Source organism: Ptiloglossa arizonensis, chromosome 3, assembly GCF_051014685.1.
Source record: "Ptiloglossa arizonensis isolate GNS036 chromosome 3, iyPtiAriz1_principal, whole genome shotgun sequence".
Taxonomy (NCBI): Eukaryota; Metazoa; Arthropoda; class Insecta; order Hymenoptera; family Colletidae; genus Ptiloglossa; species Ptiloglossa arizonensis.
The window spans coordinates 30,765,783-30,786,504 of NC_135050.1; the positions used below are offsets into that span (position 1 = coordinate 30,765,783).

Below are 20,722 nucleotides of genomic sequence, written 5' to 3' on the forward strand. Positions count from 1 at the left end.
GAGTTCGCTTTTTTACAAGGATAAGTACGCGGTGAGTACCAACGTTCCTTCTATCTTCTGCGTACTCGTCTTTATAGAAAATGATTGCTTGCGCGCCCTACTCGTGAGATTTTCTTTCTTCGTTTCTTTCTTCACTTTTTACTATTTTGAAACGGTGCGCGTAGATAAATAACTCACGGTAAGAGCTACCAAAGACATATTATTATCGAATTCGATTCTGAAACTTGTCGTCGAACAATAGAATTTTATCACGATTCTTAATCGATCGAAACAGTGAATTTGTAAAATAAAACGTATCTGTTCTTTACGGATGATAGGGTTTTGTCCTTAACAAAGTATCGGAAGCTCGAACCGCTTGTATAAAAATCTCTACGTACATATACGTGCGCGTAAATATTTACTCGTTTTGTACGCTTTCTCAATCGCTCCGATCGTCACGCGTCGTTGACTTTTACACTCACGGTTGAAAAATGTAATTCAACGTGTATAATATGTACCTTCACGATGTATCGTCGTCACATTGGAAATGGATTGATTTTCGGTATTTCGAGCCGATCCGATAATTTTGTATCGTTACAACTTTAAAGAATTTTTACTCGCGGTGGTCTTCAGCGTTGAGAAAATTCGGTTAGATACGGAACGTTACACAAAATGCGAAACTTGGGCAAACTTTATTTAGCATACGAAGAACGAATATTGTAGGTAATCGCGCATTAAATTTCCGGTTAGTCGTTAACCGTTTTCTGATTCTTTAGGAAAGAGAAATATAACATTAGCATCGATGATGCGTTATGGTCTCATCGTAGAACGATTATCCGCGAACGACACTACGATTATCGATGAACAATAGATCGTTTCGTATGTTTCATCGAATGCGTACTCTGCGGTTGCGATGGTTAGGAGGAGCAACACTGTTAAGGGGCAAGGTATAAAAGGAGATTCGTTACAAGGTTTTCGTTCGTATCTCGTTAACACGTCTCCCTCTTTATCTCGTTGAATCTTTATGAAATTTTTACTCCCGTCATTTCTGAGCGCGTAGAAGCGAAACTGATCTTTATTTAACAGGAACGTTTAATACGCGCGATTCATCGTGAAAACATTTTTTCCATTCTGAAATCGTCGAAGCGCACGATCGATGCTATCGAGTTAAAACATTAAATACATAAATCGGATTACGATCGGTTTCTCTTTTCGTCGAATTTTCTCTCGGAATTTGCATAAATTTCGCTATGAATTCCATATCGAATAGAAAAGCAATTCATATTTTGGTCATCGGTCATCGCTCATCACTTTTGCCTGGGAAAATATACGACGTTCCGCGTAGAAAATTGGCCTATTTTTTGCAAAATCCTTTTTTTCGATCTTTAAAAATTGCTTCGGGGTTGCTCGACAATACGAACGGTATTGTAGTCGATTTATCGAACGAACGTTATTTATTCCTATCGTTCGTTCTATAAATGTTATCGCGGTCGGTGATACGGTGGAATTGAAAAAGTTTGTTGCAATCGTATTATCGGCAATCGGCTAATGGGTTCGAGACGCGGATCGGAAACGAGTACGTATTTACAATGTACGATATCCATGGTCTATCGGTTATCGTCGATATCTGGCAATCATTGTATCCCATCTTTCGAATTTTAAACCATAGTGTTTCGAACCTTGAAAAACACGATGGTCCCGAACGATGGTAAGAAAATTTCTACCGTTCGAGGTTGTCAAAGGTCTAGTTACGCGCGCCGCGGAGGGACGATCTTTCAAAAGAACACGACCGGTATCCAAAACAGTGTGTGGACACTATCAATCGTCCGATGTTTCTGTCTCGTTGGTTCGAAGCAGAGAGACGTCAGGGTGACGATTAGCACTTGGTCGTTGAAATTTTCGTTGCCCGGTTAAATAGTTGCAAATAACTCCTCGAAAGAGCAATACACTGTCTACAGATACACGTTGATTCGAATAATACTCGCTGTAGATAGAGAAAACGATACTACCTGAACGTTACTCGGCTGTGTTATTACACCTCCTCGAGATCATGGTATAAACTTTTCAATTCCGTTACGTAATTTTATCGATCGAGTCCGAGAAAGAAGAAAAGAACGAAAAAGAAGGAAATTGGAAGAGCGGGAGAACGTGCACGAGCGGAGGCAGGGGGTATCGTTAGCGGAGAAACAGGGATAAGTCGAGAGTAGCGGCAGGTTATCGGGTGTAATGCATTTCAGTTTTAAAAGGAACGCGGCGAGTGGTTCGGGCGGCAGAGGGACCCTCGGGGGTGAAAGTCTTACGTCAGAGACATGCATCTTATTATGCTGGACAACGGTCGTGCGACTCACGCAACGAAACGGGTTCTAGTACTCCCACGGAAAACGTAAGAACGCGCCTCTGCCATGGATTATTCTTCTGCTGCCCCGTTTCGTCTCGTTTCGTCTCGTTTCGTCTCGTTTCGTCTCGTTTCGTCTCGTTTCGTCTCGTTTCGTTTCGTTCCGTTCCGTTTCGCTGTTTTCTGCCACCTGCACTCGTCTTTTGAAAAACGCTTCCGCGATAGCCACACGACCACACGATTGCTCGTACGATTTCGCAATTGCGCAAACGCGCTTTTCCTTTTGGTTCCTACGATCTTCGGCATAAAGCGTCCAACCTTGACTTTCTCGTTTTTAACCAATAATAATTTAAGCAAATTCTTCTCGGATACGGTGGAAAACTTCTCGTTTTCGTCTACGTTTTCATCGTTTTGTACCAATATCGATCCGCAAATCGCATCGGCCAGTTCGTCTCGTGCTAAACGACCGCGCATGACTTACACTTCAACGAAGGAACCGGTGATGGCTCGGTTGCTTCTTAAAATTATACTTGGATAGATACATAAATAGGTGCGTATGTACATACGTGGAACAAGGTAGGTACATAATATCGCAAAGAATCGAATGTTGGACAAATTTCGAAAAGTTTTTTGCTCTGTTAGGATACACGGAAGAATTTGCCGAGGTCACTCGCATTTTGTCGCGCCGATTGTGGCTCGAGTGCGTTGCGAAAGAACCTTGTTCCGGTCGACGGCTCGTTTCCGGTCGATTCTCGTCGCCGTATCATCACGAGAGACCGCTACGCAACGAATCCGTATCGATTCCTACACTTATATTTCAAGCGTATCGTGCACGATTCACCTTTCCTTCGATCGTTTCCAATGTTTCTTACCGATCGCGTTGGTTCTGTTATATCATCGAGGAAGGAAATCGACGGTATACGTGTTTCGATTCAGCCTTGTCGCACCGTGACATCGTTTAATAAATTTATACGAATTAACGCGACTCGAGACGCATGATATCGAGTGGGCGTAAAGATGACCGATTTTCGTTCGTTTTCCTCTTCTTTTCTTGTACCGGACAATGCATCCTGGACGATCATTCGCACGTTTTCTTCCTTTACTTCTACGTACGCGCGTTTCCACTTCGAGAAAGAAACGCTAATATTAACGTGAAAAGTAAAAGGCACGAATTCAAATAGTTACGGCAGATGTAAGAAATAAACAACGACTCGTTCGCAGAGGAATTCAGAGTCGGTATATCGCGAGCGTGACACACCCATAGTAAAATATTACGCGTAACATGGAACGTATCTACGTTGCTTCTCAACGTATTATTAGACGAAGCGATCGCACTTCGAAGCGATCCACCGTTTGAAATCGGAGCAATACCAACGAAAAACTAAAAGGGGAACGATCGTGAATCTTTCGTTTGAGAAAAAGTTAGCCCCTAGTTGTGTAGTTTTGCGCATCTTCCCAAGAAATACGTCTTGTTTTCACACTGTTTCGTTTTAACGGAACATTTACGATCGACGATGCATGCATTAGCTTTCAGCATTTCTTTGCAATTGCTGGAAGAGAAAGCGACGCGCGACGCGCAACGCGCGACGCGGGACACGGGACGCCGCGCTTAAAATTGACGTTGTTAGAATCTTTTTTGCAATATTTGTGCTATCGGTTTCATTCGTCGTTCGATCGAGCGCGTCGTTTTATCGAAACAACAAAGATTTTTTAGTTTCCTTATGAAATAGTACCACAAATTTCATTCGTATTATCGGAATTTTTATCGTTTAACGTCGAAGATTTCAAAATATGGCGATTAATAATGACCGACCGAACGTGTCGTATACAGATTTGACAGATTGCCGCGTTACCGAACAGCGTACAATATTTCATAATTTCGCAATTTCGCATCGAAAAAAAACGTCACATCGGATAACACAATGGATCATCCGATAAAAGAATCGTACACGATTGCACGATGAATGTACATTATATATCTATACACGCACACACGCACGCACGCACGCACGCACGCACGCACGCACGTACACTATCGTTCGACGATTTCGATTTTATTTAACTCGCGCGTTTCAGTTTTCATTTATACTTGTTGCGATATACGTTGAGCGTGCGCGTCCAGCAATTTTTAGCGCGTCGACGCTTTTGCTTCGAAATCGTTCGGGTGGTTGGACAAGATGCTTGTACGCAAATTATGCGTAGAGATAGGTTGCAAAGTTGCGAATGCGAATACGCGTAGGTGGTATCGATATAAACAACGTGGAACGTCGTTTGGCTCGAGAGACGCGAATTAAATATTAAAGTCGTAGAAATTGTGAATGGGATCGAAGAAGGTGGATAACCAGTAGTAGGATGCGTTTCAAATGTCACTGGCTTTCTGGCTGCGTTCGCGCAAAGGTCTTTCGGAATCTTGCTGTAAGTACATACTATACGTAGATACTTACGTGGATCTTCTTTCGTTCCGTCGCGTCGAATCGCGTCGTTTTGCCGGATACGAAACACGTGCTCGGATTCGTTGCAGTTGCGTCATTGATCGTGTCCGTTTTTGTTCTTTTTTCGACGGAGCCAGATTACAGTCTCATTGTCGCGAATCGTGTATACAAAATCGAATCGAAACGTTTCCAGTTTATACTCGTTGGAAATAAATAGCGATCGAACGTGTAACGGGTTTTTGGAAACGCGTTGTTCGTAGCGCGAATTTGTCCCTGTCGCGAATAATAGCAAAATACGATTGTTCGATCGTTGATCGAGAAATCAATTTTCCTCCGTTATCTTTCCACTTAAAATGTCAATCGGTGTGTCTTCGATCACGTACGTATCCACGCGTCTATTGTCGCGATTCTTCGAAAGTCGTTTTTACACAATTCGGTCGTCGGTCCTACTCCGTTTAGCTTATCGTCTTATCGATTTCGAACGGTTCGAGAACAATTTTATCGAGAATTCGTTCGAATCTATTCGATCGTAACAGGAATTTGTAAATGTTCGATGCTTTCGCGACTACGACGAAAGTTTGCTCGTTCGTTCGAAGAAGAAAGATACCGTGCATTGCAAGATGTCGACCAACGTCGAACGTTTCGAGCGCGAACGACAAAATGAGAGTCAACCGTATTTTCTATAACGGGTAGCGAGTGGGTCAACGAGGTAACAGGCCGTCGTTTATGGCTGGAGGCAAGGTTCGATACCGGATAAGCGTGCATTTGCTTCCGTCGCTCCGGCTTCCTTTTCTCCCGCTCGAAAGAATTACGACGGTTACGCGTTTCATTCAACCGAGCTACTCCCTAAGGCTTCGCATCGAGTCTTTTCATCCGTACGTTCGTACGTTCGTACGTTCGTACGTTCGTACGTTTGTACGTTTGTACGTTTGTACGTAGCACCCTGTTGGGTACACGTAAGGTGGAAAAAACCCAAGGTCTAAAAACCGCGATCGTTTCGTCGCACGATACAGTCTCGCGGTAACGTTTCAATTTTCTTTTCCAACGGATCTAATCTTTGCGGTTCACGTGCCGCAATGCAATCCGTTTTTCTCTTTCTTTATCCGTTTTCTTCTTCGCGTTTAATTACCGGACATTAGAAAGATCGGCGCATACGTATCTCGGAGATCGAATTCGCAAAGGTACGGTGAATATTGGGAAACGTTCGTTTCCATTCGATAGCGGTGCGGTCGTTGCGTCATCGAGGACGCGTGACGCACAATTCGAGGAACAGGCGTAATCTTCTCTTCCGAAGCAGTTCGATTCGAGTAGTTCCGTTTCATCGCGAGCAACGATAATCGCATCGAGTCTACGGGCCGCTCCGTACGCGTGAAATTACAATTTCTCGACGAAACGATAAGAAGTTCGAGCGGCGGAGCGGGCGGCACCGTTATCGCGCCAGACGCTCGTATTTTACATCGCAAAGACGACAAAGGCCAGAAAGGCGACAAAGCCGACAATCGGAAAATTTACGATGTACGAATTCGATGTTTGTTTCGGAAAGCTAGCAACTTTCCGCAATCCCCTGTTATCTCTGACTCGAAATTGTAGCGCGACCGAAAGCGGACATTCGCCCGATATGTAAAAAGCGAAAAAAGGAAAAGGGGAAAGGAACGCGTTGTAAAATATTAATTCTCGGTCGGAGTGTACAATATCCGCGCCACGGTACATATTTTCGACAAACTAGTAGACGTTGTCGAGAAAGTTTCGGAAATCTTATTCCGAGCACCACGGGTTGAATAAAAAATTCAATTATTCGTGAAAGTGGATGCACGCGATCGAAATTGGAATGGAAGTTTATTATCGCGCGTGTCCATCGAATCGATATTCGTACAATAATTTTCGAAAACGAACGTTTCGGAAAGTTGTTCGATAAGTAGAAAGAAAGTTCCGTGGAAACGCGGATAGAGTCGCGGTAAGCAACGTTACGTTTTACTTTGTACACCGTAAGCACGGACCGCGAACGGAATAGGATCGTAACGTTGCTTGTCGAAAAATTGAATTAATTTCTAATTAGAGCGGTGCGTTCTAGTTTTCTATATATTTTCTTTTCCCGGTTGTCGAGGGGCCGCGCGACGCGAGCAACGCGAGCAACGCGAGCAACACGAGCAACGCGATCTCGTTAACCGGTCGCAAAAGTTGCGCGTGCAGCTCGAGAAACGTGGTCGAGGCGAGGGCACAGTTGTGCGCGAACCTTTATCGCCGTTACGTTACAGGAGCCGCACGTGTACACCATGTTTCGGTAACGCGAGTGTCGCGCGGAACCAAGCTAAATATAATCCAAAAACAAAACGAACAACCTCCCGCCTAGAAACGCGTTACACGCTTAAACTCGCATCTACTTCTCGGTGTATTCGTTTCGGAGCGTTTCTAGCGGGCTCTAACGTGCATTACGCTTCTGACCGCGAGTAGCGCAACGAGTACCGCGTTCGCGATGCACCGCGTTTCGCGTTCTGTCCACCTCTCTCCCTTTCGAAAGAAAGAGAAATCATCTTCTCTCCGCTCGTACTGTATTTCGGCCGGTAGGTATCCGTATTGTCCGATTCGTTCGAAAAGTTTTCGTGCGCGCAAACGGTGTCGCGCGGTCGCGAGTGTTCTCACCAGTGAATTGGTTACTTGTCGCGTCTCGTAGCGCGTTCGTCGAGCCTCGAAGACACTTTCGTCGCTCCGATCGCGAATCCAACGTTTCCGTGCCGCGTTACGACCGATTCGAATCGGCAAAAAAGCAACGATTCCCTTGTTTACGCAACCCGACACGTGACTCGCTTAACCTGTCATTGTTTTTTCACAAATCGAGCGGCTTCTACCTGTTCGACGACCACCGTTCAAAGTACACGATCGATCGCGTACTTCCATGGAAATCGACGTCGGTCCGTTCGGTGTTCGATCAAAGTACGCCGATCTTTCTCGCTTGTTTCATTTGGGGAATATTTGGCCCGCTTTCGTTCGAGCCAGCACGTGCTCGAAAATAATTCGCGGACGATGTAGCTTCACCGGTTAGGCGTGATTCCCGTAAACTCTCGGGTCGAAGTCGTTTTCGAAATTTCGCAGAGAAACGCGATACGATTTAAGCGCCGCTTTCGTAAGAAAGATTTACGAGCTATTATTAGAATGGTATCGTTAGCGCGATTAAATTTTCACGCGAAACGGACGTGTTTTATTTTTGTCGCGGTACGGTACTGATGCACCGTTTGCCCGGTTGTGCAATATGTGTGTACGCAATGTAATACGGATATAATTGTTCGACGCCGTTGTACAATACGGCTTCCAGCGCGAATCCAGTCACGACCGGAACGTCGTCGCACAAACACACGGTTCACGGTGTGTCGTTCTTTTCTCGGTTCTCGGTGCTCTTTGCGATTAAAAATCGTTCCACGGTTCTTAGCTGCTATTAACTACCTATCGAACGACGCGGCACGGCACGGCGCGGCGCGGTGCGTCGCGGCGCGGCGCGTGTCTATCCTCGAGCGTAGATGGACAATTAACCTTGAAACAATAACGCGTTTCCATTTGTAATTCACGTCGACTTTTAACGCGTTGCGCGAGTTGTTCGCTTTGCTCGTAATTCGCGCAGCGACGACACCGAGCCAATTAACGATTCGCGAATACGTTATCGCGGTGGAAACGGTGTATCTATATTTAGTGCGGCAGATCTCTCGCGAGTTGCACTTTGCCAACGAGAAGCGAATTTTTACCGAGTGTCTTTCCAATAATCGTCGATGCATCGCGAAACGATTCGATTCGAGTCGAGTCGAGTCGAGTCGAGTCGGTATTCGAACATGAAACGTTTGTTCGATTCGAGCGGTATTTTTTTCAAACTTCCTTTCCCCAGTGAATTTAAGTTTCCTTCCCGATGCTTGTTCTCGTTTAGATTCGTACGTATCTAAATACGTGCACCGTGACGCACCGAACGCGGCTCTTTCCATCGAACGATAATTTTCGAGCAAGCGAACGAAAACGATGGACGATAAGTTCCGTGTGTAACTCGTTGTCTCGCGGAAAGGAACGAGAGCAAGGAGAGCAAGGAGAGCAAGAAAGTACGAGGTATTTTCGATGTTCCGCGATGAATCGCGAGCCGACAACGTCGATTATTCGGAACGTCGCGTACAAACTGTCGGAGCCGAGTACAGACCCGAGCGGAGAGAAACGACGAAAGGTGGAAAAACGATAAATCGCGAAATTGGGTCACAGAAGTTCAACGATAGCCACCGGTGAATTGTTTGCGTAACAGTGTGCGACCGCGACCGCGACCGCGACCGCGAACGCAAACGCGAACACGACCGTTCCCGAAACGATCGTTTCATCCGGATGAAACGCAGATACCCGACGTTCCGTCCGATCGAATTTTCACGTCGAACGTACGCATATTTGTTTACATCTGGCTGGCCACCGTTGCCAACGAAAAGTCGCGAAAACCTTTCGATCGAGAACAGTCGTTGTTCTCGCTTGGCCGCGATCGTATCGGCTTTCCTGGCAGTTTCTGGGAGTACGATCTGATTTTCGATCGAACGCCGATGAATCGGGAAAAGAATTCTCTTCGGTATCGAAGATCGCGTCGCGAGAAAAGGAAAATATCTAGTCGGAACGCAAAGTACGCGACCAACGACGTCTTTCCGCCCAAACGAAAGAATCTTTGATCGAAACGAGAGAAGAGAGCGCCTCGACGAGCAACGTCGTTGGCGCAGCGATAAAGAAATAACTCGAGCGATTCAACTTTAACCCAGTTTCGCGATATTCGACGAACGGTGTCGAATATTCGTGTAAACGATACCACGGTGCAAGTGTCGCGTTTCCTCTTTCGTGAATTTTACGGTAAAGAGTAACCTTTACGAGAAAAATGGAAGAAGCGAAGCACGCGTGGTCCTCTTTAAAATCTGTGAGAAAATTATCGTCCTCGAAGGGCAACAACGACAATTCCACGGCGATCTGGTACGACGTTCCCGTACCTGTGATAGTACACTGTCGCGAGTTTCCCGGCGCGAACGAGGCCGTCGACAACGAAAATATCGCAAAGAATCGTGAGGGCGAGGGCGAGGGCGAGGGCGAGCGCGAACGCGAACGCGAACGCGAACGCGAACGCGACGAATCGACGAGTCTCGATCTTCCCGGGAACGGGAGCTCGGAGAGAAGAGGAGAAAAACGGCACAAGAACAGCGTAGAACTGACCGCGGTCACGTCGGTGGAAACGGACGACGACGGCCTCCCGAGCATCAGCTTCAGTTTCTTGCACGCGGACGAGAAGCTTCGAACGTTCGAGCCCGATGGAAGAGCGGCGACGATGCCCGAACGAGACGCGTCGTCGAACCAAGTGTACGACTTTCCGAAGAATTCGTACCTCGGCGACAAAAACGAAACCGAGAAGAAAGTCGTCGAAAGTCGGGGCGAAACGGAAGCCGACGGTAACGAAATTCATCGCACGAGCCACCAGGAATCGGACGACGCGGAATCTGTCGATGTTCCGACCGGACTGGACGGGGGGAACGCACGGGAGAAAGCCACGACGAAAATCGATTCAACGGAGGAAAGGAAGGATCCGCGGGCCGATCGAGCGAAACGATCGGCGAGATCGTTGAAATTCGGAAGAAAGAGTTACGGAATTTCGGAGAGCGAGAGATACGAGGACGCGGGAATCGGTTCGATGTCGGGTTCCTATTCGGATCCCGAATGCTCGAACGAGGCTCCGTCGAGCGTGTCTCCTCGTAACGGACATCGAAAGGTACCTACCCGTACGGACAACGCCAGATACCTCGCTCGAATCGAACGAGGCGATAACCACCGCGAAACTCATCGAATCCCTCGATTCGTTCGCGACTTATCGCTACGTTCGATTCCCGAGGCGTTTCGCACGATCTGTAGCCCCGTCGTACCTTACAGTTCCAGAAACATCCTCTGGGGAAAGCATGGGAGAAAATGAGAATCTGGCTGCGCGATGAAACCTCGAGGATCAACGAGGTTGTAAACAAACACGCGAGGCTGCAAGCTGTCGGCGCCCTTGCGGACGAGGCTCGAGTTTCGAGCATTTCCAAGACCCCGGGCTCCGTGTCCTACGATTTGACCAAAGCGAGGACGCAGGAACTAGGATCGATCACCAGGGTCGAAGAGTACGGTCTCGCTTCCGTCTCGGAGGAAAACGTAAACTCTTCTCCCGAAAGTAGCAACGCGTCGTTGAAAATCATCGCGAACGATCCAAAAGACACCTCGAGGAAATCGAGGAAAATAGTCGGAAGCTCCGACGACATTTTTAACGGAGAAACCAAAAGACCGATCGCCCCGGTCTCCTTCAGCGTGGACGGGCTGTGCTCCGATACGGAAAACGAAGAACCGGACAATGCGAGCGTCGAGATCGGGTCCGGTGATCGTGCTCGAAAAGCTCGCCCGATTAAGAAGAGAATGCTGGGGTCAATCAGAGGGTTAATGGCCTCCACTCATCTGCTGCACGTTCACGAGACCGAAGAGGTATATCGTTCCATTTCGCTAAAACGTTTCCTTTCGTTTCTATCCGAATCTACGAATCGAGTCAACTATCTCCTACCGTTTTTTAAGCCGTATATATGTATATATATATATATATATATATATATATATATATATATATATACATATATGTATCGGTACGCCAGGAATATACATTATTGTACAAACACCGACTCGCCAAAAACGATCGCGATAGAGAGCTAAGGTCACGTACAGCCCTTGGCGTTCCCGTTTATGCGTTCGTATAAGGATATCTGGATAACTATACGAGCAAACTACCGGTAGACACTGCCGGTAAACGTAAATACGATTCGGAGCAACGATCAAAGCATGGAAAGTGTGGGAAACTTGGGCGGAGAAAATAATCGCGGACTTTGTTTCGCGTACACGTCCGTGTTCGCGCCTAACTGCTTGTTTCTTTTCGCGTGTTGTTCGACGTACGACGTACGACGACGCTCAACGCGCGACTGGGACTCTCGTCTACGTTGGCGTTAATTGTGCGCCAACTTTGGAGCGAATTCTCCAAAATAGAACAACTCTCTACGATACATCGGTGCGCCGCGTGCTCGCGAGGGTATCGTTCAAATCGTCGATCCACGGAGAAGCGACGAATTTGAGCCGTATCGTTGGCATTTGTTCTCGCATATCGGATACGAGTTGTTCGTACCGGCGCGATATACGTATACGAGACGGTGGTAGAAATTGTAGAAACGCGTGCAAAATCGAACGTAGAAAAAGGAAAGCAGAGGTAACGATCTAACTTGTACCTTCTCATAGGAGGGAATCGTGCGAGCGCCGAGAGAAGACGTACGCGCGCTACGGTGATGGTACTCGCGACCTCCGCGATTTCACCGTGTCGCGTGAACCGAAGTCGAGGAAGTCGAGGAAGGTAAAAGGGAAAGGAAGAACCGTGTCGCTCGCGCGTACGCGTTTGTCTCTCTCTCTCTCTCTCTCTCTCTCTCTCTCTCTCTCTCTCTCTCTCTCTCTGTGTGTCTCTGTGAGTGTATGGATAGTCGCGGGTGCCGACAACGATCGCCGTACGCTTGAAATTTTCGCCGTTTACGCGTTACTTTCCAACCGATTTGAAATTCTCGAGAAAACCCACAAAGCGTTTATCACCGCTCGAGTCGCTCCATTGTGGAAATTGTGCATCTCGCGATCGTTTCGAGCTTGCACGTTCGCAAAACTTCCACGAACCTTCGAAGCTGCCCTCCTTCGAATCCAAGTATTCGAACGATCGTTACACCTTTTCTACGTTCCGTCGCACCCGTTCCGGGTAATTCGCGCGCGAAGCTGGTCCGTAGCGACAAAAGGATGTTTACGGTATTTACGGTACGGTCGAACTGCTCGCTCTTCGCTTTTAGCTTTTAAAAGACATCGATGCGAGTACAGGAAGCTCTCTACGATCGAGTACCACCACCTGTTGCTCGCGCTAGCCTATTCGTTCCGCGACCGTGGTATTAGAATATCCGAGCTAACGTGTATCGATTAACCTTTTACTCGAAACAGTTTCGACATCCACGCACTACCGCGTGGTTAATACATTTTATCCCTACGTGTTCAATTTCGATGCGATAGGAATGTCCACCGAAGGTCGATCGATTTTTAATCGGGAGAGAACTCTGTTCGTCGACGATGGAGATTGGAAATGGATCGTAAGAAAGTTGCTCTTTCCCCGAGCGATGCTTAATTACGCTAATCGCTCTCCCGCGGTAGCGGACACGCTAATATTAAAAGGAGGTAGAAAAATAACAACCGGGTCAATTTCTTTGCAATTACGTGGTACGTATTGCGAAAGTGGAAGAGGATCGATTTATCGCCGCGTCGTTTTCGCGAGAATCGAATGTTCGTTCAGCGACGCATTTGTAATCGTTACGAGTGGGTAACCGAACGGATCGAGATCGTTTCGTTCGAAAAGTAACATCGAATCGAAAAGGCTTCCGTGAACGTAAGAGGACTGAGCGCGTATCGCGATCGCTATCACCGATTTCCATCGATTGAACGTTTCCGATCCGGTTCGTCTACGTAGACGGCACACCGTAACCGTAAGTACGAGGGACGCGCGAACGAACTTGTCGCGAAACTCGGCCCGCTAATTACGACCCTGTATAACCGACAGGAACGAAATCCACGGTGCTTAAATGCGATATCGTAATTCTAGAAAGCTAACCGAACCCTCGGTTCGGCGACATTTCTCCTCCTCCCGTTCACGGGAGCAAATCGCGGCGATATCGCGTTACATTCTGGGCAAAAATTACGATTCGCGCGCGGAAAGAGGCGGAACGAAATTTACACTCGACCGGTCGACGCGAACGAGAACATTGGAAAAATGATTCAACCGTCGAATGGAAACCCGTCGCGATACGCGGAAGGTTGATTCGCCCGCGACACCGCTCGTACACGGCTCGAAATGACATTTTCGATACGTTTCCTTCGATCCGGTCGTTATCGGATCAAAATCTATCGAACACGGTTCAGGCGACTCGTAACGCACACAGGGAAATCCAGACGTCGTATATCCGTCGAGAAGACTAAAAATTACTAATTTTTCCACCTATCGGTGACCGTTGGTTGGCTGGTTCGTTCGTTCAACGAGAACGGACCGGTTTCGATTTTCGACGGATACGACTACCGTTTTCCCGAGATGCTTCCTAATTACGGGTGCACACCTACCGCGTATGCACATCGATAGAATGACCGTAGAAATTTCTAATTTTAGGGAACGCGTGCACGGGAATGTGTGCTTCGGAGATGAAAGTCCAATAACTTTGAAACGTACAACGAGTGCAACAACATTTTCAAAGATACTTTCTAATCTTGATTAACCGTTGTTCCTCTATGCGCATCGAGTAAGCGCGATCTTTCGCTCGCGATGCTGAAAAGTAACGATTACTCTTAAATCCGCGCGCGAGGGCGAAGCATCGGGCTCGTTCGGATCGAGTCGAGGGGACATTTTTAACGAGTTTGCGCCAAACAGGCGCAACTTCAGTTTTCGATTCTTGAAAGTCGATGGCTCGCTCGGTAATCCGCGTTTCTATTCCACGACAACGTAACGCGATGTAATTCGCACGGTGCGGCATTACGTAAGAGCCGCGAAACGAAAAATACAGGTACCCGTGTAACGAAAGTTTAGAAAGACCTATAGGAAAATCGGAGAGTAACCCGTGTATCGTAATCGTACTCGATATCGTACGATGTCGTAACGACATCGATGATCGACTTTGCAGGGCCGTTAACGATTCCGGCGCCGTTATTGTATCCGTTTATCGATGGACAACAAATTTACGAGTAAGGATTCTCGAACCGTTAATAACTCGGCTGTGCTTTCCTGTAACTTTCGAGACTACGGAAAGAAACGAATCGCGCTCGAGAAAGTGTGTCGTCGAAGAATCGTTCGCGCGCGTAAGAAGATCCACGTTATCGTGGGAAATCGATTCCGTCGAGTTTCGTTCGTTCGGCAGTTTCCGTGGGGTTGCGAAAGCGCAACGATAAGCGTAAAATAGTCCGAGAACGATGAAGAATTTTTTTCTTGCGGTTCTTTAGCGATTTTTTAGCGTTTCTCCGCGCGGATCGAGTACGCTATAGTAAATCGATACGGGGCTCGTAAATCTGTGCGGTTCTCGGCGTCGAACAAAGCGCGGAGATATCGACGCGCCGCAGGTGAAACGGAAACTACCCACCGGTAAATATGTATATTTTCGTTGCCGCAGCGCCGCGACGAAAGCCGAACGAGAAGTCCGCGCGGACGCACCGGTAAAAGAAATCGTCGTAATTCACTCGCAGGGCATTAGAAATGTTGCATCTCGGGAGCCACGATGCGCGGTTACCGCTATTTTCTGCGTTCCCCTTAAGTACTACGATTATTCGAGCGTGGAAGAGCGTGGAAGAGCGTGGAAGAGCGTGGAAGAGCGTGGAAGAGCGCAGAGCTACTGTTTCCAAGAGTTTCACGCGGTAAAACAAGAAAAGGAGAAGAATCGTTATTGCCTTCTGTTTTTTCAGGGAGGACAAGGTGGATTCGAAGATGTTCGAAGATTCGTGAAACAAGGCGGGGATTTCTGCAAGGAGTTGGCGTCGATTCTTCACGAAAGGTAGTTAAACTCTGCGATGTTTCCTTCTCGAAACAGTCGCGAGTTTCGAACGAACGCGTTTCTTTTGGCAAATCTTTGAAACATTTCTGTATCATTTGCGCTCCGGAGATCAACGACGGCCGTAATATCGTACGTTCGCAACTTTGTCTCGTTTTAGAGCGGAGCTGGAAGCAACTTATGCCAAAGGGCTCAGTAAACTGAGCAACAAGCTAACGAAGGCGTGTACGAAGGACCAAGGTATACCGAGCTGAGCGGTTCTTGTAAAATCCGAGGGTGTAAGAAATATTGTTTCGTAACGCAGGTGGCAATAGCAGCGGAGGTGTGAACGAGGCATGGAGATGCGTCGGCGAAGAAATGGAGGCTGCCGCGGAAGCTCACCGTGTATGGGGCATCACGCTCGGCGAGCAGCTCGCCAAACCGCTTCGAGTGAGTCGGCGTTCTCGATCCATCGAGACGATCGAGCTCGCGACACCGAGAGCTTACGAACGAAACGATCAACCTTAACGAAACGTTTTCCGTGTTCCCAGGTAGGAGTAGCCGAGGCTCAAGGCCGCTCGAGGAAAACCGTCGAGAATTCCGTGGACAAAGCTGGAAAGTCCCTTCACGAGTGGCGCAACGTCGCGACGAAAAGTAAAAAGCAAAGTTTCGCTTCCGCGCGGGAAAACGAGAGGCTGCAAGACCTGGCGAGGCTGCAATCGATCAGCCAGAGCCAGCAGACCAATAACAAATCGTCGAACCATCATATGACGGAGAAGGAGGCGAGCAAACTCGAGGCAAGGAGGAGAAAGGCCGAGGACTCCTCTCGTAGGGCGGACACGGAGTTTTACACGGTGAGCGTGAGAGCCGAGAGAGCCAGGCTCGAGTACGAAAGCACGGTGAGAAAAGGGGCCAAGCAAATGGAACTTCTCGAGGAGGAACGATTAAGCGCTCTCAAGGATCTCGCGAACGTTTACCTGGCGCACCTGCAAGCTCTCGCTCCACGTCTGCAACAGGTGACGCGACGCTCGCTTCTTCGCGGCGAACCAATTTTACCACCTATCGATTCGTAACGTTTCTCTCTCTCTCTCTCTCTCTCTCTTCATCTTCCTCCCTCTCTCTAGCTCTCTCTCTTCTAGTGTGCAGACCGTTTGGCAGCTCCTGTACGTAACTGCAACGTGTCTCAAGACATTGAGATTTTAAAGAATCTGATACGCAGAGTGGAGAGCAACGATGGCTGCAGTTCGGAGCAACTACTGCCGGACTTTTACGCCGAACACGTTACGCTCGCGATGAACAGGGAACGTCGAAAACAAGCGTTGGTCAGGGTTCTTCATTTAATCAGACAAGACTTGGAACGAGAGAGACGCGGAAGGGAGGGCCTGGAAACGCTTCACCGAGCTTTCATCGCGACGCCGGCGTTCGCCGCGGACGAGAGTACGCAAAACGTCACCGAGAAATTACACCATGTACGATTTTTATCTCGCCGACTCTTACCGAACGAATTATCGCGCGAAACGCCGTTTCTCGCCATTTCCTTTTTTTCTCTCTTTCTTTTCCCCTTCGTTCCAGATGCGCTCCATGTTACTCTACTTAGAGGCAGCCAGGTACAAAGTCGGAGGTACATTGGCGGAAGTGGAAGGTAGCAAACGAGGCAAGCATCCCTTGGCCGAACACATTTTGGTCTCGAGGGACAAACAGGGCTTGCAGCAAAGTGTCCTTAAGGTGCGTACCGGGGTAAATATACACCGGCGTACTTTTCGAACGGTCGCGTACATCTCGACCTCGTTTCCTCTTACAGGTTCCTTCTTGGGCAAAGAACGAATCGTTTGAGTTTCAAGACGACCAACACGAAATGGAAGTTCATCTTGCGAAGGATCAGGAAACCGAGAGTCGTCATTGGGCCGATCGGACAGCCGGCGATGGAAACTCGGAGAATCCACCCGACGAAGATGATTTTAGCGATTTCGACGAGTTCAGTAGTCATTCCGAGGATAACAATAATCAAGATGCGGACACTGTCGAAACACCGAACAAAACCGACGGAACGGAACAGTGTAGAGCGATCTATCAGTATTCGGCGAATCTAAACGACGAACTTAGTTTAAGCCCTGGAGACTTAATAACGGTGCATCAGAAGCAACCGGACGGTTGGTGGATAGGCGAATGTAAAGGCCGAACTGGAATATTTCCAGCCACATACGTACAAGTTATTCATTGATTCGTTGAAAGTGGCGCTTTTTCTCGTTTAGTTTCCCTTATTTCGGAGAAGAATTACCTTCGATACGAATCGTAATTTAAACGAATAACGTAAAATTACAAATTTTCAACGTAACGATCGGACCACGGTTAAGAGATTACGATCGAGTCGATCGAGAAGCTACCAAAGCACGCTTGAATCTAAAGTGTGACACGTTTTTGTAAACGTGTTAACTTTGACATTTTAGGTTTCAATTAACTATTTTCCATTTCAACGGTAAAACGAATTCTTCGTGGATCGTGGAAGAGTCGTGCGAAATTACAATTTCGACGAATCAACGACTATTTTGCAAGAAAGTTCGTTAGGTATGCGTACACGCGATACGACAATCGATACCTGTTCTTAAAATACAATCATTTTCTAGTAAACGGATCTTTGCTTACGTTATTAATATTATTATTATTATTATTATTATTATTATTATTATTATTATTATTATTATTAAAGTGCCAATAATAGCATACGTTACAACTATGCGAACCGCACAATACGGATAGGAGGCAAAGTTAATATATTCGATAAATAATTATAACGATGAATCGTAATCTGAAAAATATTTATACAAATAGAGAAATACTGTTTCCTGATTTTATCATCTACGTCTTGTAATTTATAATTAATTTATAGTATCGATATAAGCTAGAATACCGCGATTTTAAACTCAAAGTCACTACGATACAACGTAAGAATATAGAACGATCGACGAGGATGAGCTCGCAGAGAAACATTGTTTCACTTTTGCAACGACGCAGATCATTTGCTTACGTAGCTAACACGAATGAAATTAAATGCTGAAAAATGTACATAACTTGTTTTATTTTCGAAATCCAATTGTAAATAGCATTTAGAAGACGTTGACAACTTAAGCATCGCATGTATTAGTAATATCGAAGTAAAGAGCATTTATTTATAAATCAATTGTACACGGACTATTCATTCGTTGGTAAATCTCAATCGTCGAGTTCGTTTTCGTGATCATTTTCCAACTGAATTATCACTTCGTCGATAATACGAGTGTTGTTAACTGAAAAATATAAAAGATATCGTTCTCGTCAACTTTTTACCACATCGAAGTAAACATCGCCTTTATTTACAATTTTATGTAAACGTAAAGATTGAAGCTAGAATCTGAGAAATTTTGCATTTTTTTTTTTTTCGATAACGTACTACAAAATGGTACACTGTTGGAGGTAGCAACGAAGAACGTTCCACGTTGAGGATACTTTATCGCATTTATGCCCATTTCGGTGCAAATATTTTTATTGCAAGGCTCTTCCGCTATTCCTATTAAATTTCGATACGATAAATCCCAATGACGTGCCCAGAAGGTACAATTGTGTTTAACTTCGGATACCAAAGATTCCGTCAAATAAATGTACGAACGTCCATGACTGCATATCGACTTGGTAATCACTGAAAACGCATCCGTATAATTTCATCGAGATAAGAAATTATATATGTATCTATGCATAACGGTTAAATTAAGATTTAAAATATATACTTGGCGAATACTTACATCGAAGAGGAATTGGTAAATATTCAAAATACAAAGGATCCATTTTTATGCAACCGGGTTGGCTTTTGCCACCGTTAGGATAAAAGTCAACATGACCTGATAAAAGAGTATTTAAAACGTAACGTAACGAAAAGTATAACAAACTCTACATAACCTACAACCAACCTATAGGCTCTGGTAAACCTAATCCAATCTCGGAAAGCAATTTGCCATTGGTATGTATGATATCGACAAACGATGCATCCGTCTTGTGAAGCTTCACAGAGGAATCTGCATTTTTGAAACAAGGTTGCGCAGGGTCGAGTCCAGTTATTCTTTCGACGTTCCATTTACTTTGCCTTTTTTTCAACTCTTTTGCGGTAAAACCACAAATATGCGCTCCAAGACTGTGACCCACTAAATGTAAAGGTCCCCGACTATTGCCAGTGGAAGTACTTTGTGTACTTGTCGCATTCTCTATGTGTTCTAAAAATCTTTATAAAAAAAAAAAATAAAAAAAAAAAATAAAGAAAATGCAAAAGAAATAAACTTTACGAGATACTTGTATGGCCAATGTAACATTTACAAAGCGGAACGCAAAGTAGACCTTGCAATTTGATATCCCACTACTCTTGTATTAACTGCCGCTTTATAATAATTCCAAGTATTACCACCGTTACTCCAGTCTACGGTTATGCAATTAACATCGTTCTGAAGAACACAAAAAATGCTGTTTATTTTTTAACTAGAAAAGAAAATTAACCAAATAATAATAATAATATAAAGATGCATTGGATTTGCATCGTATGCTAACTATGGTAGATAATTTGATGAAACTAACGTACACTTTTGTAAACGATAGGTCAACTTACCCATTGGAGAAACGAATGCGCCATGTCACTGATCCATGTTTGTTGTCCGTGCGATAAAAATCCATGCACTATTATGATAGTTTTGCGTTCAATTTGAAAGTCTGTCCATTCTAAACCAAATTGTTTGCCAATCATTACTCGTACACGTTGCGGTTGTTTTCTCGAAGATAAAAAGAATTGGACATCTAAAGCATTTGTCCCATTGGGTTTACTCATAAAAAACCACTCCAAAGTTGCAGCTAATGTTTTTCCCAGACCAAAGCAATCGACTTGGTTCGATTTGGGCTCTTTACGAGTGTCTATAAAACTCGATGAATTGGAAAGTGTATAAATAAAATTCGACAAATTAGTACTGTAGTAAATCGATGAATTATCACCGACGACATTTGTGTTTTGTAAAATACAATTGTGCGCAGTAGAAAGTAAGGCCACTTCAATTAACACTATTATGAAAAGTATCATTTTTCGTATAAAATTTTTAATTATCGCAACAAACAACTTCATCCTCTAACCTCCGATGAATTTTTACAACAAACTGGTTAAAACCATGACCTTTTGATAACACGGATCAATACAAATGACCAATGACAATCACCAATTTCAAGCGGAACAAAACTTCGTATTACTATATGTTCGAACGTGACTCGAAAAATCTTTTATTTACCAAATGTTAATCAATAATATAATATTTTTATATTATTATAATAATCTCCATAAGCAATGTTAATTTATAAAATAGAAATTTTCGGATGCGTTTTACTATACTGTGTAA

General features: G+C 45.6%; 2 protein-coding genes across 6 annotated transcripts; one reads left to right on the forward strand and one right to left on the reverse strand.

The window, feature by feature from the left end:
* The first annotated feature begins 7,153 nt into the window (after window positions 1-7,153).
* On the forward strand, window positions 7,154-18,512 carry Nost (Nostrin). 3 transcript variants are annotated; one of them, XM_076306159.1, is made up of 10 exons: window positions 7,157-7,307; window positions 8,657-10,501; window positions 10,660-11,241; window positions 15,259-15,347; window positions 15,505-15,584; window positions 15,628-15,773; window positions 15,875-16,339; window positions 16,463-16,792; window positions 16,896-17,048; window positions 17,125-18,512. In XM_076306159.1, the coding sequence occupies exons 2-10, from the start codon at window positions 9,623-9,625 to the stop codon at window positions 17,542-17,544; spliced, it is 3,144 nt and encodes a 1,047-aa protein (XP_076162274.1). In that variant the 5' UTR covers window positions 7,157-7,307; window positions 8,657-9,622; the 3' UTR covers window positions 17,545-18,512. The 3 variants fall into 3 exon arrangements, with proteins under 3 accessions (XP_076162273.1, XP_076162275.1, XP_076162274.1); XM_076306158.1 differs by having other exon boundaries at window positions 7,154-10,501; XM_076306160.1 differs by having other exon boundaries at window positions 7,154-10,501; window positions 15,649-15,773.
* LOC143144129 (phospholipase A1) lies at window positions 18,385-20,665 on the reverse strand. 3 transcript variants are annotated; one of them, XM_076306222.1, is made up of 6 exons: window positions 19,951-20,665; window positions 19,686-19,789; window positions 19,265-19,572; window positions 19,100-19,195; window positions 18,751-18,996; window positions 18,385-18,607 (listed from the first exon to the last, which is right to left on the reverse strand). In XM_076306222.1, the coding sequence occupies exons 1-6, from the start codon at window positions 20,452-20,454 to the stop codon at window positions 18,534-18,536; spliced, it is 1,332 nt and encodes a 443-aa protein (XP_076162337.1). In that variant the 5' UTR covers window positions 20,455-20,665; the 3' UTR covers window positions 18,385-18,533. The 3 variants fall into 3 exon arrangements, with proteins under 3 accessions (XP_076162337.1, XP_076162335.1, XP_076162336.1); XM_076306220.1 differs by having other exon boundaries at window positions 18,444-18,996; window positions 19,665-19,789; XM_076306221.1 differs by having other exon boundaries at window positions 18,445-18,996.
* Between the last annotated feature and the right edge of the window lie 57 nt (window positions 20,666-20,722).